Source organism: Rhinopithecus bieti, unplaced genomic scaffold (genome assembly GCF_001698545.2).
Source record: "Rhinopithecus bieti isolate Rb0 unplaced genomic scaffold, ASM169854v2 scaffold_70550, whole genome shotgun sequence".
Classification (NCBI taxonomy): domain Eukaryota; kingdom Metazoa; phylum Chordata; class Mammalia; order Primates; family Cercopithecidae; genus Rhinopithecus; species Rhinopithecus bieti.
The window spans coordinates 637,684-661,527 of record NW_016826791.1 but is presented as its reverse complement, the minus strand read 5'-3'; the positions used below and the strand labels follow the sequence as shown (position 1 = coordinate 661,527).

At 38.8% G+C, this 23,844-nt stretch overlaps 1 protein-coding gene across 5 annotated transcripts in view; it reads right to left on the bottom strand.

The window, feature by feature from the left end:
* Positions 1 to 23,844, bottom strand: part of KMT2C (lysine methyltransferase 2C) — a 233,321-nt gene that overhangs the window by 18,621 nt on the left and 190,856 nt on the right. For 4 of the 5 annotated variants that reach the window (XM_017863662.1, XM_017863658.1, XM_017863659.1 and 1 more), the window contains 11 exons: positions 21,478 to 21,589; positions 18,598 to 18,676; positions 16,508 to 16,571; positions 14,471 to 14,703; positions 9,398 to 11,116; positions 6,186 to 6,395; positions 5,103 to 5,267; positions 3,541 to 3,682; positions 3,246 to 3,393; positions 464 to 642; positions 206 to 342 (listed from right to left, as the gene is read on the bottom strand). In XM_017863662.1, the coding sequence (XP_017719151.1) occupies positions 206 to 342; positions 464 to 642; positions 3,246 to 3,393; positions 3,541 to 3,682; positions 5,103 to 5,267; positions 6,186 to 6,395; positions 9,398 to 11,116; positions 14,471 to 14,703; positions 16,508 to 16,571; positions 18,598 to 18,676; positions 21,478 to 21,589 (3,188 nt within the window). The remainder of the gene's footprint in view (positions 1 to 205; positions 343 to 463; positions 643 to 3,245; positions 3,394 to 3,540; positions 3,683 to 5,102; positions 5,268 to 6,185; positions 6,396 to 9,397; positions 11,117 to 14,470; positions 14,704 to 16,507; positions 16,572 to 18,597; positions 18,677 to 21,477; positions 21,590 to 23,844) is intronic. The other variant, XM_017863661.1, reaches the window with a different exon arrangement.

Here is a 23,844-nt window from a genome sequence, read left to right as displayed (position 1 = left end):
TTTCCCTTTTTACTTGACGTAGGCTGAGACCAATTCAGTGACAAAGGATGGCACTCAAAGGCAGGTGGGAGGTCTGCAGTGAGCATCAGCCCTGCTCTCTGACCCTTCATCCTCAGTGATCCTGTTGTGTGTGTTTCACGGTAGACACCTGACCCATCTTTTAAAATTGGGGACATACTGTTTAAGAAGTCATTTAATCTTTTACCTCAGCAGCTGTAGGATGCAGAGTAATTGCTACAGATATAAGACCCGATCTGGGACCATTTGGGGAAGAACCAAAAGGTGATGCAAAATATAAAGTGCCTGGCTCAGTTTTGATGTCATTCCTTCTTGATTCGGAACCTTAAAAAAGAGAGGAAAAAAAGGAAAAAAGTGTTAATAATGGATTTTCAAAGTCAAAATATTTACATTGGTAAATTGGCATAGTGTAAAGGGAAATAGTAAGGTGAAGTGTTTTTCTTACTTTTCCCAGCCGTGCTAGGAAGAATTGGAATGATGGGGGATGGCACCGGTTCTGGAGGCTCCTCCTTGACCAATGACAGATCTGGGTACCTGCTCACTTCTACCCCAACCACACTCTCAGGAGAGGACGAGGGAACAAAACTGTCAGGAGTATCTCGATCACCACAGTGATCCTGTATCCTGAAAAAAATAAACACACCATCAAAGTGTGCAAATCCACCCGTGGGGGCTTCCTGTGCCAACCCTGCTGACATCTATGAGTACAGCTGTAAGGACACTCTGGCAGCAGCACCTATACGATGCACAGCAAATGAATCAGCTCAGAGTCACACTGGGAAGAAAATACAAGAACAATATTTAGCTACAAAATAATCTAAATGGTATGCTTCCTTTTAACCAAAGCTTCAGCACCAAAGTTTGAAGACCTGCCAAAGAGGAAGATGTTCTGATTAGCATATAACATAGAAAGCATCAAAGCACCTTTTCAAAATCCCAGGTCGTTGAGCCTAGGGCAGCACTCCTGTAGCTTGAAAAGGAAAGAGCTGCTGGTTGGATTTAACAAAAAAGGAAGACTTTAAAAAGATTTTAAAAAGGAAACAGCAGTCCAAGCACATATGCAATGGTCACACCTGCACACACCGGACCGGGAAAACAGCCATCCTACTGCACACGCCTGACCAGGAAAACAGCCGTCCTACTGCGCACATGTGACCGGGAAAACAGCCGTCCTACTGCACACACCTGACCGGGAAAACAGCCGTCCTACCTGCACACACCTGACCAGGAAATCAGCCGTCCTACTGCACACGCCTGACCAGGAAAACAGCCGTCCTACTGCACACACCTGACCGTGAAAACAGCCATCCTACTGCACACACCTGACCGGGAAATCAGCCGTCCTACTGCACACGCCTGACCAGGAAAACAGCCGTCCTACTGCACACACCTGACCAGGAAAACAGCCGTCCTACTGCACACACCTGACCAGGAAAACAGCCATCCTACTGCACACACCTGACTGGGAAAACAGCCATCCTACTGCACACACCTGACTGGGAAAACAGCCGTCCTACTGCTGCTCTTTACACCGGCAAGATGGGAGAAAGCTTGGCCATTGACTTCATCGGCCCTTATTTTTCTTAACTGATTTAAGTGAGGTGAGAAAAACAAAAGACTGGTCCCTCCTACTGAGTTCAAGTTCGAGTCTACCAGGGCAATTGTGAGGTCTCAGACTAAGAGTCACAGAACAACCCTGTGGAGCTGCTGTCTCCTACTCCTCATGCAGAGAAGTTGCTGTCACGCAGGAGACCCAAGAAAGGCTGACCTGCTGAGGTACAGTAGAAAGGGGACCTGGATCCTCAATCTGGACAGATTATTCTCCACTTTGGTCCACAGTTTCCCCATTAATAAAGTAGGGACTTAGGTTAAATAAATGTCTGATCAAATAGAGGGTAGTGGGCAGATTTTCCAAGGAAGAGAGAATTATTTGATGATGTCGTAAGAATCCTCTGGACCTAAAGAGTTGGGCAGCAATTATCTACTAAGGGAACTTGATTCTCCCCAATGAGAATCTTACAGTTAAAGAACTGACACAAAGAGGTTAAACCCCAGACAGTTCTTCAACTCTCTCCCACAACAGCATTCTCTGATATCAGTTCAACTCTCTCCCACAACAGCATTCTCTGATATCAGTTCTTCAACTCTCTCCCACAACAGCATTCTCTGATATCAGTTCTTCAACTCTCTCCCACAACAGCATTCTCTGATATCAGTTCAACTCTCTCCCACAACAGCATTCTCTGATATCAGTTCAACTCTCTCCCACAACAGCATTCTCTGATATCAGTTCAACTCTCTCCCACAACAGCATTCTCTGATATCAGTTCAACTCTCTCCCACAACAGCATTCTCTGATATCAGTTCAACTCTCTCCCACAACAGCATTCTCTGATATCAGTTCAACTCTCTCCCACAACAGCATTCTCTGATATCAGTTCAACTCTCTCCCACAACAGCATTCTCTGATATCAGTTCAACTCTCTCCCACAACAGCATTCTCTGATATCAGTTCAACTCTCTCCCACAACAGCATTCTCTGATATCAGTTCAACTCTCTCCCACAACAGCATTCTCTGATATCAGTTCAACTCTCTCCCACAACAGCATTCTCTGATATCAGTTCAACTCTCTCCCACAACAGCATTCTCTGATATCAGTTCAACTCTCTCCCACAACAGCATTCTCTGATATCAGTTCAACTCTCTCCCACAACAGCATTCTCTGATATCAGTTCAACTCTCTCCCACAACAGCATTCTCTGATATCAGTTCAACTCTCTCCCACAACAGCATTCTCTGATATCAGTTCAACTCTCTCCCACAACAGCATTCTCTGATATCAGTTCTTCAACTCTCTCCCACAACAGCATTCTCTGATATCAGCAACTTCTGCTCTTTCATTTTAGACACCTACAAACAACAGTAAATCGCATTAATAGCCTTTAAAGGACAATGATCTCTGAAATATGCTGCATGGAGATTTTCCATTGCCTTAATGTCTATTAGATTATTGTCATGTAACTCTCTATATGATGTAAGCTTAAAAAAATGCAAACTACTTATGTTTAATGGTAACAATGTCTTATAAACTTTAAATCCTGAAGATTCACCAAATTTTACTCCTCAAATGTTTTTACATGCTATTCCTAAAGACATTATGCCACATATATACTTTTTTTAAAAAAGAAATAATTAAGAATTATTTGAGAAAAAAATAACCTGTACCTTAATTCTTCCTGATTGTTGTGAGGTGGTGTTGGGAGGGAGGCTGGCACATCAACTGTCTTGGGGCCCTGAGCAAGAGCTCGGGCCAACAAGTCATCCTGGGGTCTGAAGGGCAGCTGAAATGGTTTAGGTCCTAGAGTTTTGGTAACTGGAAAAGCAAAAACACAAAACCATAAATACATTTAGTCAACATTGATAAATAGGTAGAACTTTACAATTATATTGCCATTTCACAATACACAACTGGCAGAGGTACACTTCTCCGAGGTGTGAAATTTGGAAGCTATAATCATACCTTCGTGGCTCACTAACACTCCAGCTTTTCCAGCAAGTTCTTCAGTTGTTGCAAAACCATTGGCCATCTTCTGACAAGCCATAGGAGGTGGTGTAGGAGGAAGAGAGGCAGGGGGTGTTGGAGGATTACTTAAATTATTCTGCTGCAGGAGACCAAAAAATTTAAATTACATGCTACTGAGCAAATATGCAATGACCTTGCTAAAACTTAGTTCTGTGAATTTTATGCACATAGAAGCAAGGCTACAGAAATGTAATCAAGAGGTACCTTGCACACCAAGAAAAATAATACATACAAGGCCAGGAGGCTTCTTAGTGGAACAGATTCTCGTGATTTTATGGACATATCAACTTGCTTACTTTATCCAACTTGACTACTTAAGCTCTGAAATTAAGAAGCTAATTTCCTTTATACCTGACTTTATTTATGCAATTCTTCAAGTTTCATGGTTATAGCTAGTGAAGGATAACTTTAAAATGCAATCGATAAAGTTGCAAAAAATTATCAAAATTTCCTTTAAGTTATCATTAAGATACGTCCCAGTTCTACGAAAAACTTAAGAATTTCTGGTCTTAAACTTGTAATACAACTCACATCTGAGATATGAGAATCTGGATTGACTAAGACCTTTAAAAGAAGCAACAGTAGTAATACTAAAGTAACAAAATCATTAATGTAGTTCCTCTTCAGACACCTCTCCCAGCTTTACAGTTGTCATTTACTGATTGGTTTCTCAAGGAGAGACTTGGAATCTACCAGTAACACCATGCCAATCAAGTGCAAGGTGAAATTACAAATTTTGCAAAGATAAAGAATTTCATGAGGATGATAAAGTAAGGTTGGAGAACAGCTTATGCCAGAAGAAAAGACACTTGTAAGAGTTAAGATAGGTTTTTATTTTTTTTTGGAGACAGAGACTTGCTCTGTCACCCAAGCTGGAGGGCAGTGGTGCGATCATGCTCACTGCAGCCCTGACCTCAGGGCGTGGTGGTGCATGCCTGTAGTCCCAGCTACTTGGTAGGTTGAGGCACTAGAATTGGTTGAATTTGGGAGGCAGAGATTGCAGTGAGCTGAGATTGCACCACTGCAATCTGGCCTGGGTGACAGAGCAAGACCCTGTCTCAAAAATAAAAAAATAAAATAAAATAAACCTACAATAGTCTAGGAATTAGGTGTAATACCTAAATCATTAGATGAGATACATTTAAAATTGTTTAATTTCATTTTTCAAGGTAAAATACTAACTGCTTTTAAAATCCCCACCATTTATAATGATTTTGAATTCATTTTAGGAGTTAATAAAGGTTATAAGGAAATAAGATTTCCATTACCATGGAAGTACATAATAGATATTTCTTGCAATTTGTATTCTTACCTATAAAAAAATTTCAAATGTTTATGCTAGAAATACTTCAGGTAAAATTGTAACCCTGTAGCTGAACTTGTTTTAATAAAACTTGGAAGAGTAGATGTAAACTAGATACAAAAACAAGACAAGCTCTATCAATTCTGACATGTTACCCAAAGATGAAACAAGACAACACCTTGGCAGAGAAACATACCTTGTAGATCAACTGAGAATAGTAGTCCGAAACCCCTTCCAGGGTAGCACTGCCAAAAGTTCCTAGAAGTCGATTCCCACTATTAAATTGGCCACTGCCATAAGGAAGAAAGTGCGCAAAGTTCACTCCAATGATTGGTTCCATTAGAGGGAGCAGAGAGAGCTGCTATTAAAAAACACATTTAAGAGTAATGTACATGATAAAAGGGACTCAGTGTAGCTCAACTTTCTAAGACCCGAAGCAACTTTGCTTAATAAGGCTTCAGAAAAATGAGACTTAAAATTTTCAAGTATCAAAATGCTGCAATAAGTGAGACAGACTACAGACCTTTGAGACTTAAAAATAAGCTTTGTACTAAATGGACGCTGCCAGGTGTCTAACAAGAAAAACACATTTCTTATCTTTGCTCAGCAAGAACGGGGGGCATAAACCGAGGCTGAGTACCACCAACAGCACTGTTAGCGACTGTCTCCCACCTTCTGTGACAACTACAGAGGTGTAAGAATAGAATTACAATGTATTTCTTTGGATCCAGAGTCACAACAAAGTACTGAGGACAGATTTTTCTGGGTACTGAGGCTACTCCTTATGAACGTAAGAAAATCTTGACTATCACCTATCAATCTATTTGTATTACCGTAAATTTCAGGTGCCAATAGGATACGGTGCAATTCTGCTTGGAAACAGTCTACTAGGTTCCTTGTTCAGATGTCTTTTAGCATTTGATCTCTCATGTCCTTGAAATTTTTTTTTTTTTTTTTGGAGACAGACTCTCATTCTGTCCCCCAGGCTGGAGTGCAGTGGCACAATCTCGGCTCACCGCAACCTCTGCCTCCCAGGCTCAAGCAATTCTCCTGCCTCAGCCTTCCAAGTAGCTGGGATTATAGGCGTGAGCCACGACGCCCAGTAAACGTTTGTATTTTTAGTAGAGATGGGGTTTCGCCATGTTGGTCTCGAATTCATGCCTCAAGCGATCCAACTGCCTCAGTCTCCCAAAGTGCTGGGATTACAGGCATGAGCCACCTGCGCCCGGCCTATATCCTTGACTTTTTAAAGGGGCTGCTCTAAATGACTCAACCTCACCTGTTTCAAGTGGGTAAACGTATCGGTGCTGGAGTACATAGCTTGTTTCTCCTCTTCGTCCTTTTTCCTCTTCTTTGAGCGAGGTGCTGCTTTCTCACCCGTCTTCTGAGTCCGTTTGCTTCGCTGTTTCTTGGTTTCACTTCCTCCATCTGTTTTTGGCAACTGGTTGCCACATCCAAAACCACCTTGCATTTGAGCCCCCAAAGTTTGCTAATGTAATTGGAAAGGGTAAAAAATAAGTGAACAATCTGCACATTTGGTTTTTAGTTCATGCTACTTCAATGCCAAGCTATGACGCACCATCCTAACATGCCACTAAAAATTAAATAAGGAGGGAAGATAGAGTGGTGTCAAATGCTGGTTTTCCGAAAATATCATCCTTTTCTTCAAACATTATTCTCAAGTATGGAAATCAGTAAGCTGCAAAGCTTGAGGAAAGAGCAGAACTCATTAGTAAGGCCATAGCCCTTTCTGGCAAAGCATTACCCCTCATGCTGACCTCCCCGGGGCTGGAGCCCCTTATTCCTGCTTACTGACTCCAGAAGGGAAGGAGATGCTTGTAGATGGCTGTAGGAGCCTCTGCATAGTGGTCTTGGTGAGTTATTTTTGGTTCCCCTTAGGAACTAGTGAAATACGAGGTATGCTGAAACAATTCACAGGCTCCAGAAAAGCTTTATAGCCTATGCATCTTAGGTGAGAGAACAGACAGCACCACACAACAATAAAAAGAAAAAACAGCGTTTCTTCAAATTAGTTCACAACTATATTTGACTGAAAAATAATGGCCACACACTTAAAGTCAATGGGAGAGAACCTAGATGATAACAAATAAACCTCTTCTTTACATTTATCATTACAAAGTGAGAATAAGCCAAGCCCTGAAAAGGCCTTTAAGGGTAGTTCTATCAATACCTTAAAATACAGGAATATTTTCAGGCTCCATTATTTCTAAATTTAACAGCAATCCTTTGCTATAGACAATTATAGTAGCTGAACTTACTGTAACGAATTCTGCATTGAATCTTTGAGGGTTCTGAAAATTAGTTTCCAGTTATATTCTAAATAGTTTAGCGCATGGATGGCAACATTTTTATGTAAAGAGCCAGATGGTAAATACCGTAAGCCTTTGTAGGCCATATAGCCCCTGGTATAATTACTCAACTCTGCCCTTGTACTTCAAAAGCAGCTATAAACAATTCATACAAAAATGAGCTTGGCTGTGTTCAAAGAAAACTTAAAATTCATGGACACGTCTGAATTTTGTGTAATTTTTATGTGTCACAAAATACTAGTCTTCGTTAAGCTTTTTTTCAACCATTTAAAAATGTAAAAGCCATTCTTAGCTCATGGAGGGAGGCGAAAGCAGGCTCAGACTACTCATCTCCAGGCTAGTTCTGTGGCTCTCAAGGGGAGTCTCCAGGGCGGAAGCAGCATCTAGAACTGGTTTAGAAACGCAGATTATCTGGTCCCACCCACACCAACAGAATCAGAAATGCTGGAGCCCAGCAATCTTGGTTTAACAAGCGCTGCTGATGATCCTCACACTTTAGCTTTGAGAATCACCAGCCTACAGCAGTACTTCTCCACCTTCAGATGCACAGGAGTCACCTGGGGATCTTGCTAAGTCTCACGTTCTGAGAAGCAGGTCTGTGGCGGGAGACTGCATGTTACAAAGCTCCCACCCGATGTGGATGCTGCGGATCCCCAAGGACTGCACTTTGAGGGGCAAGAACCTAAAAATTTCTTAATTACCTATGTGTATATATATAGACTTAAATAACTATATACATACATATATACTTATTTATTTAAATCACACTTTAATTGGGGGGGCCTACATTTTTAAACTTGACATGTGGTTGTTCCCCATAGCATTACACATTCTTATACAGCACGAACTTTAATATAAACATGCTCAAAATGTAGTCTACATCCTTCAAGGAGCTATTTAAATAATGTTAAATGGTACAACAGAAATTGCTATGTGAGAACATGGGCATCAACACATACTTGAGATTGGAAGAGGTGAGAAAGGTATCTGGAAAAAGATGATTCAAGAACTGTGTTTTAAAAGATAAAAATATATTGGCCAGACATATATAAGAAAGGAGAACAGAAGAGGCAGAAGCAGCAGCATGTGGTACACATAGAAGGGTAAAAAGACAGAAGACTGCAAGTTATTCAATACTCCTCCGGGTATAAGATGTCTTAGAGAAAGTGGATGGGAACTGTGCTGGAGAGTTGGCTATATTTACTGGTGACAAATAACTGTAAAAGCATAACTGCTAAAATTTACAATAATTACACAGGTCTATTAAGTCAACACTCAATCTTTACTGAATGGTCAAAGGCAAGAAAAAGAGCAACACTTGCAAAAAAGACGAGCTTCATTAACAATCTTAAAATGAAAAAACTGGACAACTAAATATACTACTCCACCCTTAATTAAAATATGAAAATAAAATCCAATTTGAGAAGCTCTCTAGGGACAGCTTTATAAATGCACTGGTAATGGCACTATACGTTCTGAAAGATAAACAGGCAAGAGCTATTCAACAGACCAATTCCCATGACTCAGAAACTCCAGTTTTGGAAATATCTTAATTAAGTTAACTGAAATAAAGGGGAGGGATTCTTGTAAAGGTATATTTACGAGTTACCTCTTCATAGAAATTTAAAAAAAAAAGCAAATTCAATGTTAATAACTTAAAACTGATAGAAAATTGATACATGGAAAACTACAAAATAGTATCTACATGTAACATTACATTAAGTATCAATATAACACTGTAACACAATAGGTTCCCAGTGTGGTATCCCTAAGAGTGCCAAGGGTATTCATAGGGGTGCATGGGCTATCCTCTATATTTTAAAGAGGTTAATGGAAATTAATCACTTATTTACAATAAAGTACATAGACATTTACTTACTTTGCTTTAGTCATATCAACCAGTTGCTACACATCACGTTACATATGAAATGCCATACATGCCTTTGCTTTTTAAAAAACAGTAAACAAATTATTATTTAATATAGTTTAGATATAAGTAAAAACATGGGTTCCAGAGAGGTAGAAAAGATAAAATAAGAAACGGTCCTTTAGAATAAAAAGGTTGTAGAATAATGTGGAAATATAGTTGTTGGTACTAATCTGCTATAAGTATAATTTAAAACAAAAGAAAAAAGTTGTCATTTTTATCATTTACACTTACCAGTCCTTCAGCTGGGTTCTGCTTCTCAGCTAGTTTATTATCCTTTGTACAGTCATCTTCTGAACAAATATTGCCCTCAGGTTTTTGATTCAAAAGAGAAGATGACTTTTTATTTTTCAACAAGTGTTTCAGAAGTTCATTCCCTGAGTCTCCTTTGGCAGCAGGGGCCCCAACAGAATGGGGAGGACTCTGTGCTGAGGAGACAGGACAGGCTACAGCATTTCCTTCTACCTTACTACCACTCTGTTCCTCCAATTTAGGCTCCTCTTGGCCCGGGCATGACTCTGTCTCAGGCTTTTCCAGTTTTATCTCTTCTGTTTTGGCAGGGGTTTCCATGGAGAGCTTATCTACTTCTGAATTTGCATAAGTCTGTTGATTTGGAGCTGCTTGTGAGAAATCACTATTGGGCAGTTTGTTCTCTACTTCTGTACATAGCTGGCCTGCTGCCATACTGGGAGTGGATGGGCCGACTGGTTCCACCGACTCTTGGTCGGCCTGTTGAGGAAGCTCACTGGGTGTGCTCACTGCAGGAGTAGAGGTAGTTTCTGAGATGCTTGGAGTCGGTGGAGCAGTTATATCTGAATGGGGAGTTGATGGAGCCTTGGTGGATTCTGCATCATCATCTCTTTTCTTTTTTCTTGTTCTTTTCTTTTTCCCTTTTTCCTCTGGGATTATATCAGAATACAACTGAATGAGTGATTGGGTTGATGCCGGGTAACTGTGTCCATGGGTTATAGTAGAATCTTGGCCACATGGGAGACTGCTATTAGCTACTGGAGGTGCTGCTGGTAAAGCAGGTGTAAAAGAAGGCCTCACTGGAGACTGTTGGAAGCTGGTCCCAGAAAGATTTCCATGTCCCTGCTTAACAGAAGAAAAATTTGGGCTTCCAACAGGGATTGATGGTGAATCAGGAACAAATGAAGGAGGTCCTACCTGCCTTCGCTCATTAGTCTGCATGAAAGTTTGGGTGGAGGGTGAATTAATCGATCCTTGTTGTATATTCTGTTGCTGTAAAACCTGTCCCATTTGCTGTTGGTGTTGTGGAGACTGCTGAAGGGGTCTTGGAGGTTGCATAAAATCGCAAGGTAAGTCGGAACTGTAGAAGGGAATCTGGGACACAGATGTCCTACTACTACTTATCTCAGAGCCCACCATGCCATGCTGCTCCATTTCCATCCTCTGCTGCAAAGCTCTTTGTCTGTCTACCTCTTGCATGAGTTGGATCCGTTGTCTCTCTTGCTGTTCTCGTAAACGTTCCTTACGTTCCCGTTCTTGAAAACTTTCACTAAAGGGATTGTTGTCATCAAATTCTACCCGAGGTGGTGGTCCAGTCTGTGGATTTGCATTTGAGACTGTCCCTGGCGCTGGTGTACAAGTTTTTATTGGTAACTGGGCAATTGGGGGCTGAATTCTAGGAGGATTGAGGGGCAGGTGGGCAGGAGCAGTGTTGGGTTGCCATCCAGGTAAATTAGGCATTCTAACAGGGCTGGTATGGCCAGAAATAACTGTTGTGTGCTGCTGGTGCTGAAGCTGCTGTGGCACCATGGGAAAGGAGGGTTGGCTCATGGTGGGTGGAGTGGCACCTGGAATTAGGGGTGGCTGGGGCTGGACACTGGGTATCATGGTAGGTGGGGCCATCGCACACTGCTGCTGCTGTTGCTGCTGTTTGATCCGATAATCTTCAATCAATTCAGCATGTTCTTTCTGTTGTTTACGAATCTGGAGTAACAAAATGCCTCATTACTCATTTATATACAGCACAGGTATTGAAGTAAAACACTGGCTGATGACTTTGGTTGAGGTTATACAGAGGGCAGTTTGGCCCTGTAGAAGCAAACATATTTTGCTTGGGTAACTGCAAAAGTCACAAAAAAACTGAACTGATGAGCCTTAACTAATGACTATCAATCTTTCTTTAACAATAGGATTTTTATAAAGTTATCTGTAAAAGCACTTCACATATGAAATATCAAAAACGGTTTTGTAAAATAAGTATTAAAATCTTACGGTGAAACTCATATATACTATTTATACTATACATCAAAAATATACAATAAAAAAAGTTACACAAGCAGCTAATTTTGATGTCCTAGAAATTACATCAATACACAATGTTAGAATAACAGACTTAACTCAAACTTGAATCATTTAAATATGTTAAGATTTCATTTCTTAAATATATAAATTGTACAACATTTTAAGACAAGATGAATTACCAGCATGAGTATCACACCACCCGCCCAGATGAAAAAGACTAAGTTTATAGAACACTTTCAATTTAACGGCTAACACTCAAATTGTAATTTCTGAAATCTATACAAGCACCGAGGTAGTATTTTGAATAGTCTGTAAATAGTCTCTTTTTTTTTTTTTTTTTGAGACGGAATCTCGCTCTGTTGCCCAGGCTAGAATGCGGTGGCACGATCTCAGCTTACTGCACGCTCCACCTCCCAGGTCCATGCCATTCTCCTGCCTCAGCCTCCCGAGTAGATAGGACTATAGGCACCCACCACCATGCCTGGCTAATTTTTTGTATTTTTAGTAGAGACGGGGTTTCACCACGTTAGCCAGGATGCTCTCCATCTCCTGACCTCGAGATCTGCCCGCCTCGGCCTCCCAAAGTGCTGGGATTACAGGCGCGGGCCATCACGCCTGGCAAAAGTCCCTTAATATAACAGCTGAGTAATATCAATTAATTCATTCCAAAAACCTTTGTGTCCCAATGTGCTCAATACTACAGACCAAATATCAATCAAAATGGAATCTATGTTCCAGAGGACCTCACCATCTCATTCAGCAAGCTAGGGAAAGAAGGAATGCAAAATGATGTGTGTATCTTTCAACATCATTCGATTTTTAGACAAATATGCTAATATGCTAAACCCAGGAGTTCTAATCGTTTTTCCAAGTATTTTCTTGGGTTCCCCAGGTAAACCAATATTTTCTGCAAATAATGGTGTTTAATCTCTTCTTCAACAGTTGTGTAATGCCTATTTTCTTTTCTTATTTTATTTTCTTATTTTTCCTGGCCAGTTTACTGGTTAGAACTGAGAAATTACCATTGGTTGGTGAGGTAGTAAGAAAGTACAGAAAGCACCTCTAACAGCATCTGGGATATATAAGGTGGTCATCCATGTCTTTCCCATGGTATTTTATAATACTTTTTAAAACATTACCATCGACTGCTTATCTTAATATGATTACACTGGATCTTTGGCAACTATGTAATAGATGATGTATCCCATTTTTCAAGTATTAGCTTCTAAATAGGATTTGATCCATGGATATGCAAAAATTAGGCCCTTATCAAAAGACCTTGTACAGATATGCCAGAAGGCAATAAAAGTGCTAAAAAAAAAAAAAAAAAAAACTTTATTAAACATATCTTTACAAGAATATTAACCTACAGTAAACATGAACCCAGAGAGTAGATTTAAAGAGAAAAGAAAACTTTCATTCTGGAATAATCCTAGTTTTAAACAATTGGAATTATAATCACCTTATTGTTGGTACCTTATTGTGGTAGCTGCGGTTTGAAGATAAGACACTTGAGTCCAAATCCCTAATCTAATAGTTATGAGCAAACATGTACAGTGGGGGTATTTTTTGGGATTTTTTTTTTTTTTTTTTGAGACAGAGTTTCATTCACTCTTGTTGCCCAGGCTGGAGTACAATGGCGCAATCTCGGCTCACTACAGCCTCCACCTCAAGGGTTCAAGCAATTCTCCTGCCCCAACCTCCCAAGCAGCTGGGATTACAGGTGCCTGCCACCATCCCTGGATAATTTTTTGCATTTTTAGTAGAGATGGGTTTCACCATGTTGGCCACACTGGTCTCGAACTCCTGGCCTCAGGTGATCCGTCCGCCTTGGCTTCCCAAAGTGCTGGGATGACAGGCGTGAGCCACCACACCCGGCCACATGTATACAGTGTTTATAACCTCTACAATGAATCAGTTTGTAAAAAAATGGTGATAATACTAACTCCTTCAGAAAGTTGTAGATAAGACAACATAAGTGGAAGTGCTTCCTACAGTGTTCATTACAGAGAGTACTCACATCTTTTTTTTTTTGAGATGGAGTCTCACTCTGTTGCCAGGCTGGAGTACAGTGGCACAAGCTCGGCTCACCACAACCTCTGACTCCTTGGGTCAAGGGATTCTCCTGTCTCAGCCTCCCAAGTAGCTGGGATTACAGGCACATGCCACCATACTTAGCTAATGTTTGTATTTTTAGTAGAGACAGGGTTTCACCATGTTGGCCAGCCTGGTCTCAAACTCCTGACCTCAAGTGATCCACCCAGCTCAGCCTCCCAAAGTGCTGGAACTACAGGTATGAACCACCGTGCCTGAACTGAACCTAAGTTTTTAATTTACTTGGGTAAATATACCTAGGAGTTGGCTCTGAACCCATTTTGTACACTATTATTGTTTTATTTTAAATAAAATGTTTACGTGTTTCTTCTTTTCCAGTATATTATTCAGTTTGAACATTCTGATGAACATCTGGTTTATAACAGAAGATAATGGCAAAAGGATTTTATTTTTCTAGAATGAGTCCTTCACGTAAGATATACCAATGTATTTTAAGACCAAACCATTAAGAAATAATAATAATATCAACTTCAAGTAAACAAAATACTTCCTGGGCCCCAATTCTTATTCCCAACTAAACCCAGTATCTCCTCATGAGCTCGGTCCTCAGTTAAGCTGAATACTCTCAATGATGTATAATAGAAACATGGTCTTTGCAGTGATTTCTTAGTGCAGAAAAAACAACATCTCTAACTATACCAAGTCTGAAAATAGTTCTTCGAAGTCGAAATTATGAGACTCAATCTCCGTTGTGTCATTTATTGAGTATGTGCTGTGACCATCACTCTAAGTAAATGATTGGAGCTGTTATGGCTGCAGTTCCTAAGGGGTCTCAGAGCTGTCACTTCTTGGCAATGTACTTTTAATGCCATTTACTACTAGTCAAAAAAAATCACTAGTCAAAGTCACTAATGAATGACATACCAAAACATTCTACTCATTAATTGTTGGTACTTTCTATTTTGCAAACCTATTTATTACCTGTTCTAGCTGTTTCTGAACCATGCTTTGCTGTTCAGTAACATGCTTGAGTTGTTCTGCATCTTCCTCCGGAAATTCACGCCCAGCTTTCTTGGCGGTACGTTGTTTAGCTGAGAGGGCCTTCTTAGATTTTCTATGAGCACCAATTTGTTCTTCAAGATACTTCTGCTGCATTTGAAGCAGCTGTTGGGTCTCCTGGAGCCACTCTTCATACTGCTTACGCTGTGAATCATCTGAGGAAAAATTAAAATTCAGTTGTGTTAATTTTCTAAAGGGTCCAACATTATCATAAGCTACACAAATCTATTTTGTAAGGCAGTAGTTTCACCATGACCATATAATAGGAAATTTGAAAACACAATACTAAATATTAGACCATTATGTAATAAAATATCAGATTTTAGAAAAATATTTAATTGAGGAATATACATTCTTAAGATGCTGGTTAACTTAGCCCTTATAAATATTACAAATCCAATCTTGGAAAAGCAGAAGACTTATGTAATGAAATTCTCTTTTTTTACTAAACAAATTCTCTAACCCACAAGCCAAACTACATACTAAGGTATACAGGCATTTTATGAATACAACTTTACAGATTTTGAAGAGACAAAGACATATCCCATTAAGGTCTAGCGCATAGACTAGGAAATCACTTCCCATGTTAATTTTTCTGAGTTTATAAGTTCTTTCCTACTTCTTAGTAACGAAAAAATATTCTAAATGGAGAGAAAGGGAACTCAGAATGTTTTAGAAGGGAATAATTTAAAGTCTAGGACTTATAAAGGAAATCCATAAGTTGAAAACATTGGTAATTATTATTTTGCAGTTTACATTTTTTAAAATAAGGGGAGGGAAGAGTTAACCAAGCAAAATATTTTCTACTTTTACAACTGCCATTAATTCTCCCCAAATGGTTATATCTCTTCTTTTTGTACCAATATTCTCTTCTTTATTCTTTAAGGGCACTTTACTTCATTGACACCAAGTCCAAGGGGAAAAAAAAAAGTCATCGTATGTAGTGAAATTCTGAATATACCTTTTTGACTCACTACAAGACAAAGAAATGAATAAATACATTTCTAAGAAGGACATTCGCTGAAAATAACATCAATGATAACAGAATATTGTCATACATTAAGAATCCAACCAAAGCCAATGGGCACAATAAAGCCAGAAAAAGCCAGTTGGTATAGTTGTTTACTTGTTTTTAATGCAAATATGTATTCAAATTATAATAACAATTAATGTAGGGGGAAATGCAAAAGGTCAGACTTTGGGTTTGTTCCTAAACCCAGAAGTTCCAGTACATGTATGAACTTGAAATCTAGTCTACTAAATTTGAAGGGCATTTTTTAAGAACAGGCTTTTTCACAAGATTTCAGAAGTTCTGCTTCTGGTAGAATGAGACCTACCGCAAGGAAAGCCTTTCTGGTTTCTGGAACCAGGAGAGCAGAGGTGAGCAAAATGAAAAATAATGGTGAAAAAAAAGTTAGCTAAACAGTCTGAAGATTTCAGAAAGGTTCAGTTTGGGGAGAACTTTAAACACTATCCTGAACCACCTTGGGACCCCTGCAAATAACTAGAAAGGATTCAGGGGCACCTTGCATACCTGACCTTTACACCATGCTGCTAACCCAACTTACTGCTAAGTATAATCCCTTTGTTTTTCCCATTTAGTGTCCTTGTCACTTAGGAAGACAGTTCTTAGAGCAAAATGTGATTTAATTCTACAGATTGTAAAGTGCCCAATCTATATACAAAAACAGCAACAACAATATTGAAGAGAATGGGGAAGATGGTTTTCCTGTATTAAAATACTTTTCTGTAACTATAATTCTTCATGCACAGTGAAAAAAGCAATGAAAACACACGCCTTGAAGAAGAGTTGCCTAATAGGGCAGTGATGTTTAATAAGACAGGAGGGCACCTGGGCTTGAACTGGTGTACCTACACTCACTTCAGGTTTAGAACAGCACACATAGAGTGCAGACAAGCAATCCCCAAAAAACATTAACTTATTAGATTTATACTTACTGACAAAGCCTGGACCAAAATTTGGAGGATTAGGCCTAGAAATCTGATGTGTTATACTGCCATCCTAAAATAAGTAAAATTTACAAATATGTTTATTCCACATTTCAGTCAAAGGGGGGGGAAAACTTTAAAAGAAAGAAAGAAAAAGAAATGGAAGAAAAAACCCTTTAATTTCCTAAGATATCTTTTAAAGTTTTGATTTTTATAAAAAGTAGAATGAATTTAGTGGTGGCAACCTAATTCTGAATTCTTACTACTATCTCTGAACTATTATATTGTCTAGATTTGGGCTGAAAACAATTACACTTGAGGTAAAGGATTATTCATCAGAAACATAGGGCAAATCAATTACTGCTAACACTAAGCTAGAGATCCACATAAAAAAATCTCACTTTTTGATGAAGTTTACCTGGTTTCTTCTTCAATCAAACACAAGTTCCAGATTGACTAAATGTCACTCCACAGCATGGTTATTTATTAAAAAAAACTAATGTCTCTAACATGCACAAATATAAAAGAAAATCTGTTAATAAAATATCAGTCTTATTTTCTACACACGCCTGTAGTCCCAGCTACTTGGGAGGCTGAGGTAGTAGGATCGCTTGAGCCCAGCTGTTTGAGGCCAGCCTGGGCAACACAGCAAGATCCTGTCCCTAAAACATAAAAAAATTAAAAAATTAAAAAGTATTTAGTTTTATTTTTGAGTTAAAAGTCTTATTTCTTCCTGGTGACTGAACAAGCAGTTATTAATCTCACAAGTCCCTGATAATTACCTGACAAATTAATGCTGAAAAATGTTTATCCAGTTGTCACAAGTTCTCCTTAACATGAGCTGTATACAAGGTAATAATTATAAACTATACTAGCAGCCAGAATGTATTGTGTGCAATCTTCACAATACTGCAAAGCAGTTATTTTAACATTTGACAGATTAAAAAACAAGAGGCTAAAGAATTTACCCAAAGTTGCATAGTAAATTCATAGTGGAACTAGAATTTCTTTAAAAAACTCAGCTATAAAGGCTATGCTTTTCCCATTATATCAAATGGTTTGTTTCCTCTTTTAATAATGAGAAGAATATAATTATCAGCAGAATAACTCTAAAGCATAACTGGCAGGGCAAGGAAGAAAACAGGACATATACTATAGTAGGTAGCTCCCTTTTAAAAAAAAAAATCATTGACAAAATACTACATAAGTTTTACTTCCCCAGATACTGCTTAAGAATATAGCATATCTTTCAACAAGGATGGGAAGAAAAACGGGAAAAAACAAATATAGCATATTGTTTTCTAGTTGTTTTTTTGTTTTGTTTTGTTTTTGTTTGTTTTTTTTGAGATGAAGTCTCACTCTGTCACCCAAGCTGGAGGGCAGTGGCACAATCTCGGCTCACTGCAATCTGCCTCCTCGGTTCAAGAGATTCTCCTGCCTCAGCCTCCCAAGTAGCTGGGACTATAGGTGCGCGCCACCACGCCTGGCTAATTTTTGTATTTTTAGTAGAGATGGGGTTTCACTATATTGGTCAGGCTGGTCTCGAACTGCTGACCTCATAATTCGCCCATCTCAGCCCCCCAAAGTACTGGGATTACAGGCGTAAGCCACTGAGCCCAGCCGTTTTCTAGTATTTACAGAAGTTTTACATTTTAAATATAATGGGTTTAATTCTAAAATGCAGGACATGAAAATGTCCTTCTGGAGTTAAAATAAGTAAATAAAAGTAAAACCAAGAGTCCTGAGCACTTGGTTTTCCCATCAAGTGACTTTTTACCCTTAGGTATATCAATCCTTTTCAGAAATCACAGCCAATTTTTTTAACCTTAATTTGTCTTTTGTTTAAAAAGCAATAAAATGTCTTTTGGTTATTTTGGCTGTTCTGATAATATGTCTTGGCAGTCTTCTAAAGCTACTATTTAGGTTGGTGCAAAAGTAATTGCGGTTTTTGCCATTGGCAAATAGCGTATGGCGAAAACCGCAATTACTTTTGCACAAACCTACTACTATCCTCTAGCAGGGGCCTTACTATAAAGCATGAGTTTGCTAGAAAACAGAAAAGTGTGCATTCTAAAGTGACTCATTATAGGCAGTGTTACCTGAGGAATGGCTTGTGGTCCAAGGTTCTGTCCTTCACTATTCTGGGTTCCAGTTACCGCCTGGCCCATAAAAGGGAACCTGTCAAAACAGGGGACACAAGTATCAAATTATGAGGGTTTAGAAATTATTAATATTTATTAAAAACTATATTAGGTGCTTAACAGTTTTCTCTTCCAGAGAAGAGCAGTGGCAATTTCTTCTTCATCAAAACACTAAAGCCCTACCTTTCACATACTGAGCAGATGTGATCCTCACTGTAACTCTATGAGGTGTGTGCTCTTAGCACCCTCATGTTACTTATGATGAAAGTAAGACTCAGAGATATTCCGTAACCTTCCCCACAAGGACTAGTAGGGCTGCAATAAGAAGCTAGCTAAGCTGACTCTAGAGGTTTTACTCTCTATTATGTGCCTCACTCTACCTTACAATAAAATGAATTCTAGCCTTCAGAATAAAAATAAATTGATTTAGTTTTATAACATAAACTCTAAGAAAATGTTTTCTCATTCCAATCTTTATTAAAAACTAATTGGCAGCTTAGCTATTTTATATTCTAAAACAAAAGATATTTCCCAATTTAAGAATTTTCATATATTTTCATACATTTCTATATCTAATGTTAGAGCAAATCAAAAACTGACCACTGGCCAAGATGAGTTTGCATGGTTAAACCTATTTAGAGAAATGTTACTCATTCTAATTAAAACAATAAAAACTTCACAGAAGCATTACTGCTGACATGAAAATATTTCCTCTGGCATTATCAAAAGCTTTAATATATCAAGATACACACACAATTTTCAAAATGTATTCCAAATGCTGTATGTTACTATTTAAGTACTATTAGGATATAGAATATGTTTTTAAGTTTTTTTACTCAGGTTTTTCATTCATCTATCACCCTACCCTCTGCTACAGGTCTGGTCTAAATGATCTTCTAATCCAAACGCCATACATGGTCTATCATCCTAACTCAACGTATCACCCTACTCTAAGGAGGAACTATCACTTCCATTTCTACAAAGCAGTCAGTAGAATGGAAAGCCATCTACCTGATGCATGACTAATGTATCTAACTGGAGGACACACGATGCTGAAAGAGCATCAGATGCTGGAAGGTCTCAAATTCTGAGGTCCATATTTAAAACTAAGTGCTGGTCAGGTGCGGTGGCTCCTGCCTGTAATCCCAGCACTTTGGGAGGCGGAGGCAGGTGGATCACCTGAGGTCAGGAGTTCAAGACCAGCCTGGCCAACATGGTGAAACCCCGTCTCTACTAAAATATAAAATTAGCTGGGCATGGTGGCACGTGCCTGTAATCCCAGCTACTCCAGAGGCTGATGCAGGAGAATCACTTGAACCCCAGAGGTGAAGGCTGCAGTGAGCCAAGATCATGCCATTGCGCTCTATCCTGGGCAAAAAGAGCAAAACTCCATCTCAAAAACAAAAACAAAAGCAAAAAAAAACCTAAGTGCTAAATAAAACTCAGCATTTCCTTCTGTTTTGAATAGACATAGAAACTACAATATTATTAGCAGTACCACGGCCATCACCAATAGAAGACAGATTATTTTCCTATCAAGTGTTGCAGGCACCTAATAGATTAGTTATATTCATCATTACTTTTAAATTATGGTTTATTGCTAATTTGTTAATTAAGGAGCATATATACTATAAATTATATTTTAATAACTATATTTCAAGTATAATCATTTCCTTTGTAATACTATGTTTTAATTTTCTGCATATAAAACATTCTGAGAATTTCAAAGGCTTTACTGGAATCCAAAAGATTCAAGACATAAAACAGTTAGGAACCTCTATGATAGACAATTAGTGTTAATAAGTATTGCTCAATAATGAAAATCATTGGAAACCACTATCTCTACTTTGATCTCAAAAATGCTTCTTAACCATGTCCAAAGTATCTCAACAATTGAAAAGAACTATACCGTTAAGAATTCAAATCTCTTTGAAATATATACATCTTAAATTCATGCAAATTTTATATTCAATTCTATAATCATCCACATTTCTTTTATATAAAAGTTTTCAACAAGATAATTAGACTAAATTGAGGCTTTATGCTTACTTTATTGACAGAGGTTCTCATATAGTAATACACATAAGCCTCATTCATGAAGATTGCTAAAAATACAGACACACAGGCAACCATCTCCAGATAATTCTTATTTAGTATGTCTGCAGTAGAGCAAAAGAATCTGCATTTTTTTAAAAATTACCACATAATTCTCACGGTGGTCCATGATCAAAATTTAAGAAACAGTGCCCCGTGGTTAATAACCCTTAGAGGGCATAATTTCAAAAATTCAGATATTGAAATAAATCCTATTGTCTTATTTAATGTATAATTTCTATTTTCCTCCTAAGAGAGAAAAGACAAAAACCTGTAACTCTTTAACTTCCAACTGTCCTCTTATCTATTCCTTGTAACTTTATTTTTCTGATTCAAAACCAGTTTGGGAACATTTTATTTTAGAGCTGAATTTATAGTTGCCTTCATCACTTAGTGTCTTAACTGAAAAAAATCTTAATTAACATGAACAATTGTAAAGGTATTTAAAAGAGCACAAACTTAAATACCTTGAGGAATCAGGAAATCCAGTCTTCTAAATCTTTTTAAGATGTTTTACGTTTACCATCCTTTAGACTAATGCTCTTACACTGGTTCTTACACTAATTTCTTACATTGGCATAGCATTTTATATCTGATCATATTGAGCTGATACCATGACAACTTAAATAGTATTGCTCATTCCTAAAACAAGGGCTTTCAATTTTCTGTATGTGTTTTTTTAAACTAGTAATGATTTCATGAATGTCTAGATGCCCAGTAAGAACCATCAGCCCCTCCACCTACCTGCTCATCACCATTGGTGGCATGCCCAGATTGTTTTGTGCCATCACTTTATTTATGCCTTTAAGGGCCACCATTTTGGCTTTCATTATTGGATCTGTAATTGCATCAAAATCTAGAAAAGAAATATAAAGTTACTTATTTCATAGTAATTGGTTCAAGGTAATTCAAATATCACAAGCATTATGTAATCTGCAGGCTCTTAAACTTTCATTATTTAATTATCATTACAGATTTCTGAGATGGCAACCTTATCCTGGGTTTAATCACATCTCAGTAGTTCTTAGTTGAATCATGCTTTAATACCTTAGTCCTGCAGGAATTAAAACAAAAGTCAAATTTAAGGGAGATTATAAGCAATCATCTAAACCAATGCAATTAATTCCCTTTCATCCAAACTTTTGCAATGCTAATCAGAATGGTTTCTTCAGTAAATATAACATCACAAATAAGAATTTGCAATACTAAGGAATTCTACTAAATTAGTTATCACTCTTAAAGGAAAAATGTACCAATTTCTTAAGGGTATACCCTCACAATAAGAAGCTACTAAGAAAAAACCTATTTGCATCTAAATGAAAAAAAAGGAGCAAAATGATGAAATTGGGGATATATAAAATGGAATGTCAATTTTCTTATTTAGAATAAGACACATTGCTTAGACATGTGCCCTTTGATTGCTAATTCTTATTCTTAGAGGCACTGAGGCATTTTGACTGCATTGCTTTTGTTGTTTTTAGAATCAGTAAACCATCAGAAACAAGTTAAAGAGGTTTATATAGCAAAAAATTGCCAAGCATTTGTCATACACAAAAGGACAGTAAAAAGCTTTATTTCTATCATAATTTTCTTAAATTCATCCCTCCATGACTGATAACTATGGCAACAATGGTTGGAATGTAGGAACTAACAAGACAACTAGGTTCTATTAAACAATTCCATAAATAATAGAATTGAGGGAAGTTCGTAACCCAGTTTTGAATCTCTTAATTTACCTGGAAAGAATCTAAAACTCTTCATTACTTTCTTTTTTTTTTTTTTGAGACGGAGTCTCGCTCTGTCGCCCAGGCTGGAGTGCAATGGCGCCATCTTGCCTCACTGCAACATCCACCTCCCAGGTTCACGCCATTCTCCTGCCTATGCCTCCTGAATAGGTGGGACTACAGGCGAGCACTGCTATGCCCAGCTAATTTTTTGGGGTTTTTAAAAAATTATTATACTTTAAGTTCTGGGATACTTGTGCAGAATGTGCTGGTTTGTTATACAGGTATACACGTGCCATGGTGGTTTGCTGCACCCATCAACCCGTCATCTACATTAGGTATTTCTCCTAATGCTATCCATCCCCTAGCCCCTAATCCAAGACAGGCCCGGATGTGTGATGTTCCCCTCCCTGTGTCCATATGTTCTCACTGTTCAATTCCCACTTACAAGTGAGAATACGCAGTGTATGGTTTTTTGTTCCTATGTTATTTTGCTGAGAATGATGGTTTCCAGCTTCATCCATGTCCCGTGTTGCCCAGGCTGGTCTGGAACTCCTGAGCTGAGGCAATCTACCTGCTTTGGCCTCCCAAAGTGCTAGGATTACAGGCGTGAGCCACACTGTACTCAGCCAACTGCTTTCATTTTAAAGCTCAAGGAGGGCCAGGCATGGCAGCTCATACCTGTAATCCCAGCACTTTGGGATGCCAAGGCGGGCGGCTCAGCTGAGGTCAAGAGTTCGAAACCAGCCTGGCCAACATGGTAAAACCCCCGCACCTCTACTAAAAATACAAAAATTAGCCAGGCATGGTGGCGCGTGTCTGCAGTCCCAGCTACTTGGGAGGCTGAGGCAGGAGAATCACTTGAACCCAGAAAGTGGAGGTTGCAGTGAGTTGAGATCACCCCACTGCACTCCATCTTGGGTGACACAGTGAGACTCTGTCTCAAAACAAAACAAAACAAAACAAAAACCCTCAAGGAGGAATAGAAAAACTCAGTGCTCTATTCCAACTGTAATTCTAATAATAAAATCTTACAAGCATATTGCATGCCACTCTAATACCCACAGTAACATATGTTGAGACTCAAGAAAATTCCTGGTCAGGCGCGGTGGCTCAAGCCTATAATCCCAGCACTTTGGGAGGCCGAGACGGGCGGATCACGAGGTCAGGAGATCGAGACCATCCTGGCTAACACAGTGAAACCCCGTCTCTACTAAAAAATACAAATAACTAGCCAGGCGAGGTGGTAGGCGCCTGTAGTCCCAGCTACTCCGGAGGCTGAGGCAGGAGAATGGCGTAAACCTGGGAGGCGGAGCTTGCAGTGAGCTGAGATCCGGCCACTGCACTCCAGCCTGGGCAATAGAGTCAGACTCCGTCTCAAAAAAAA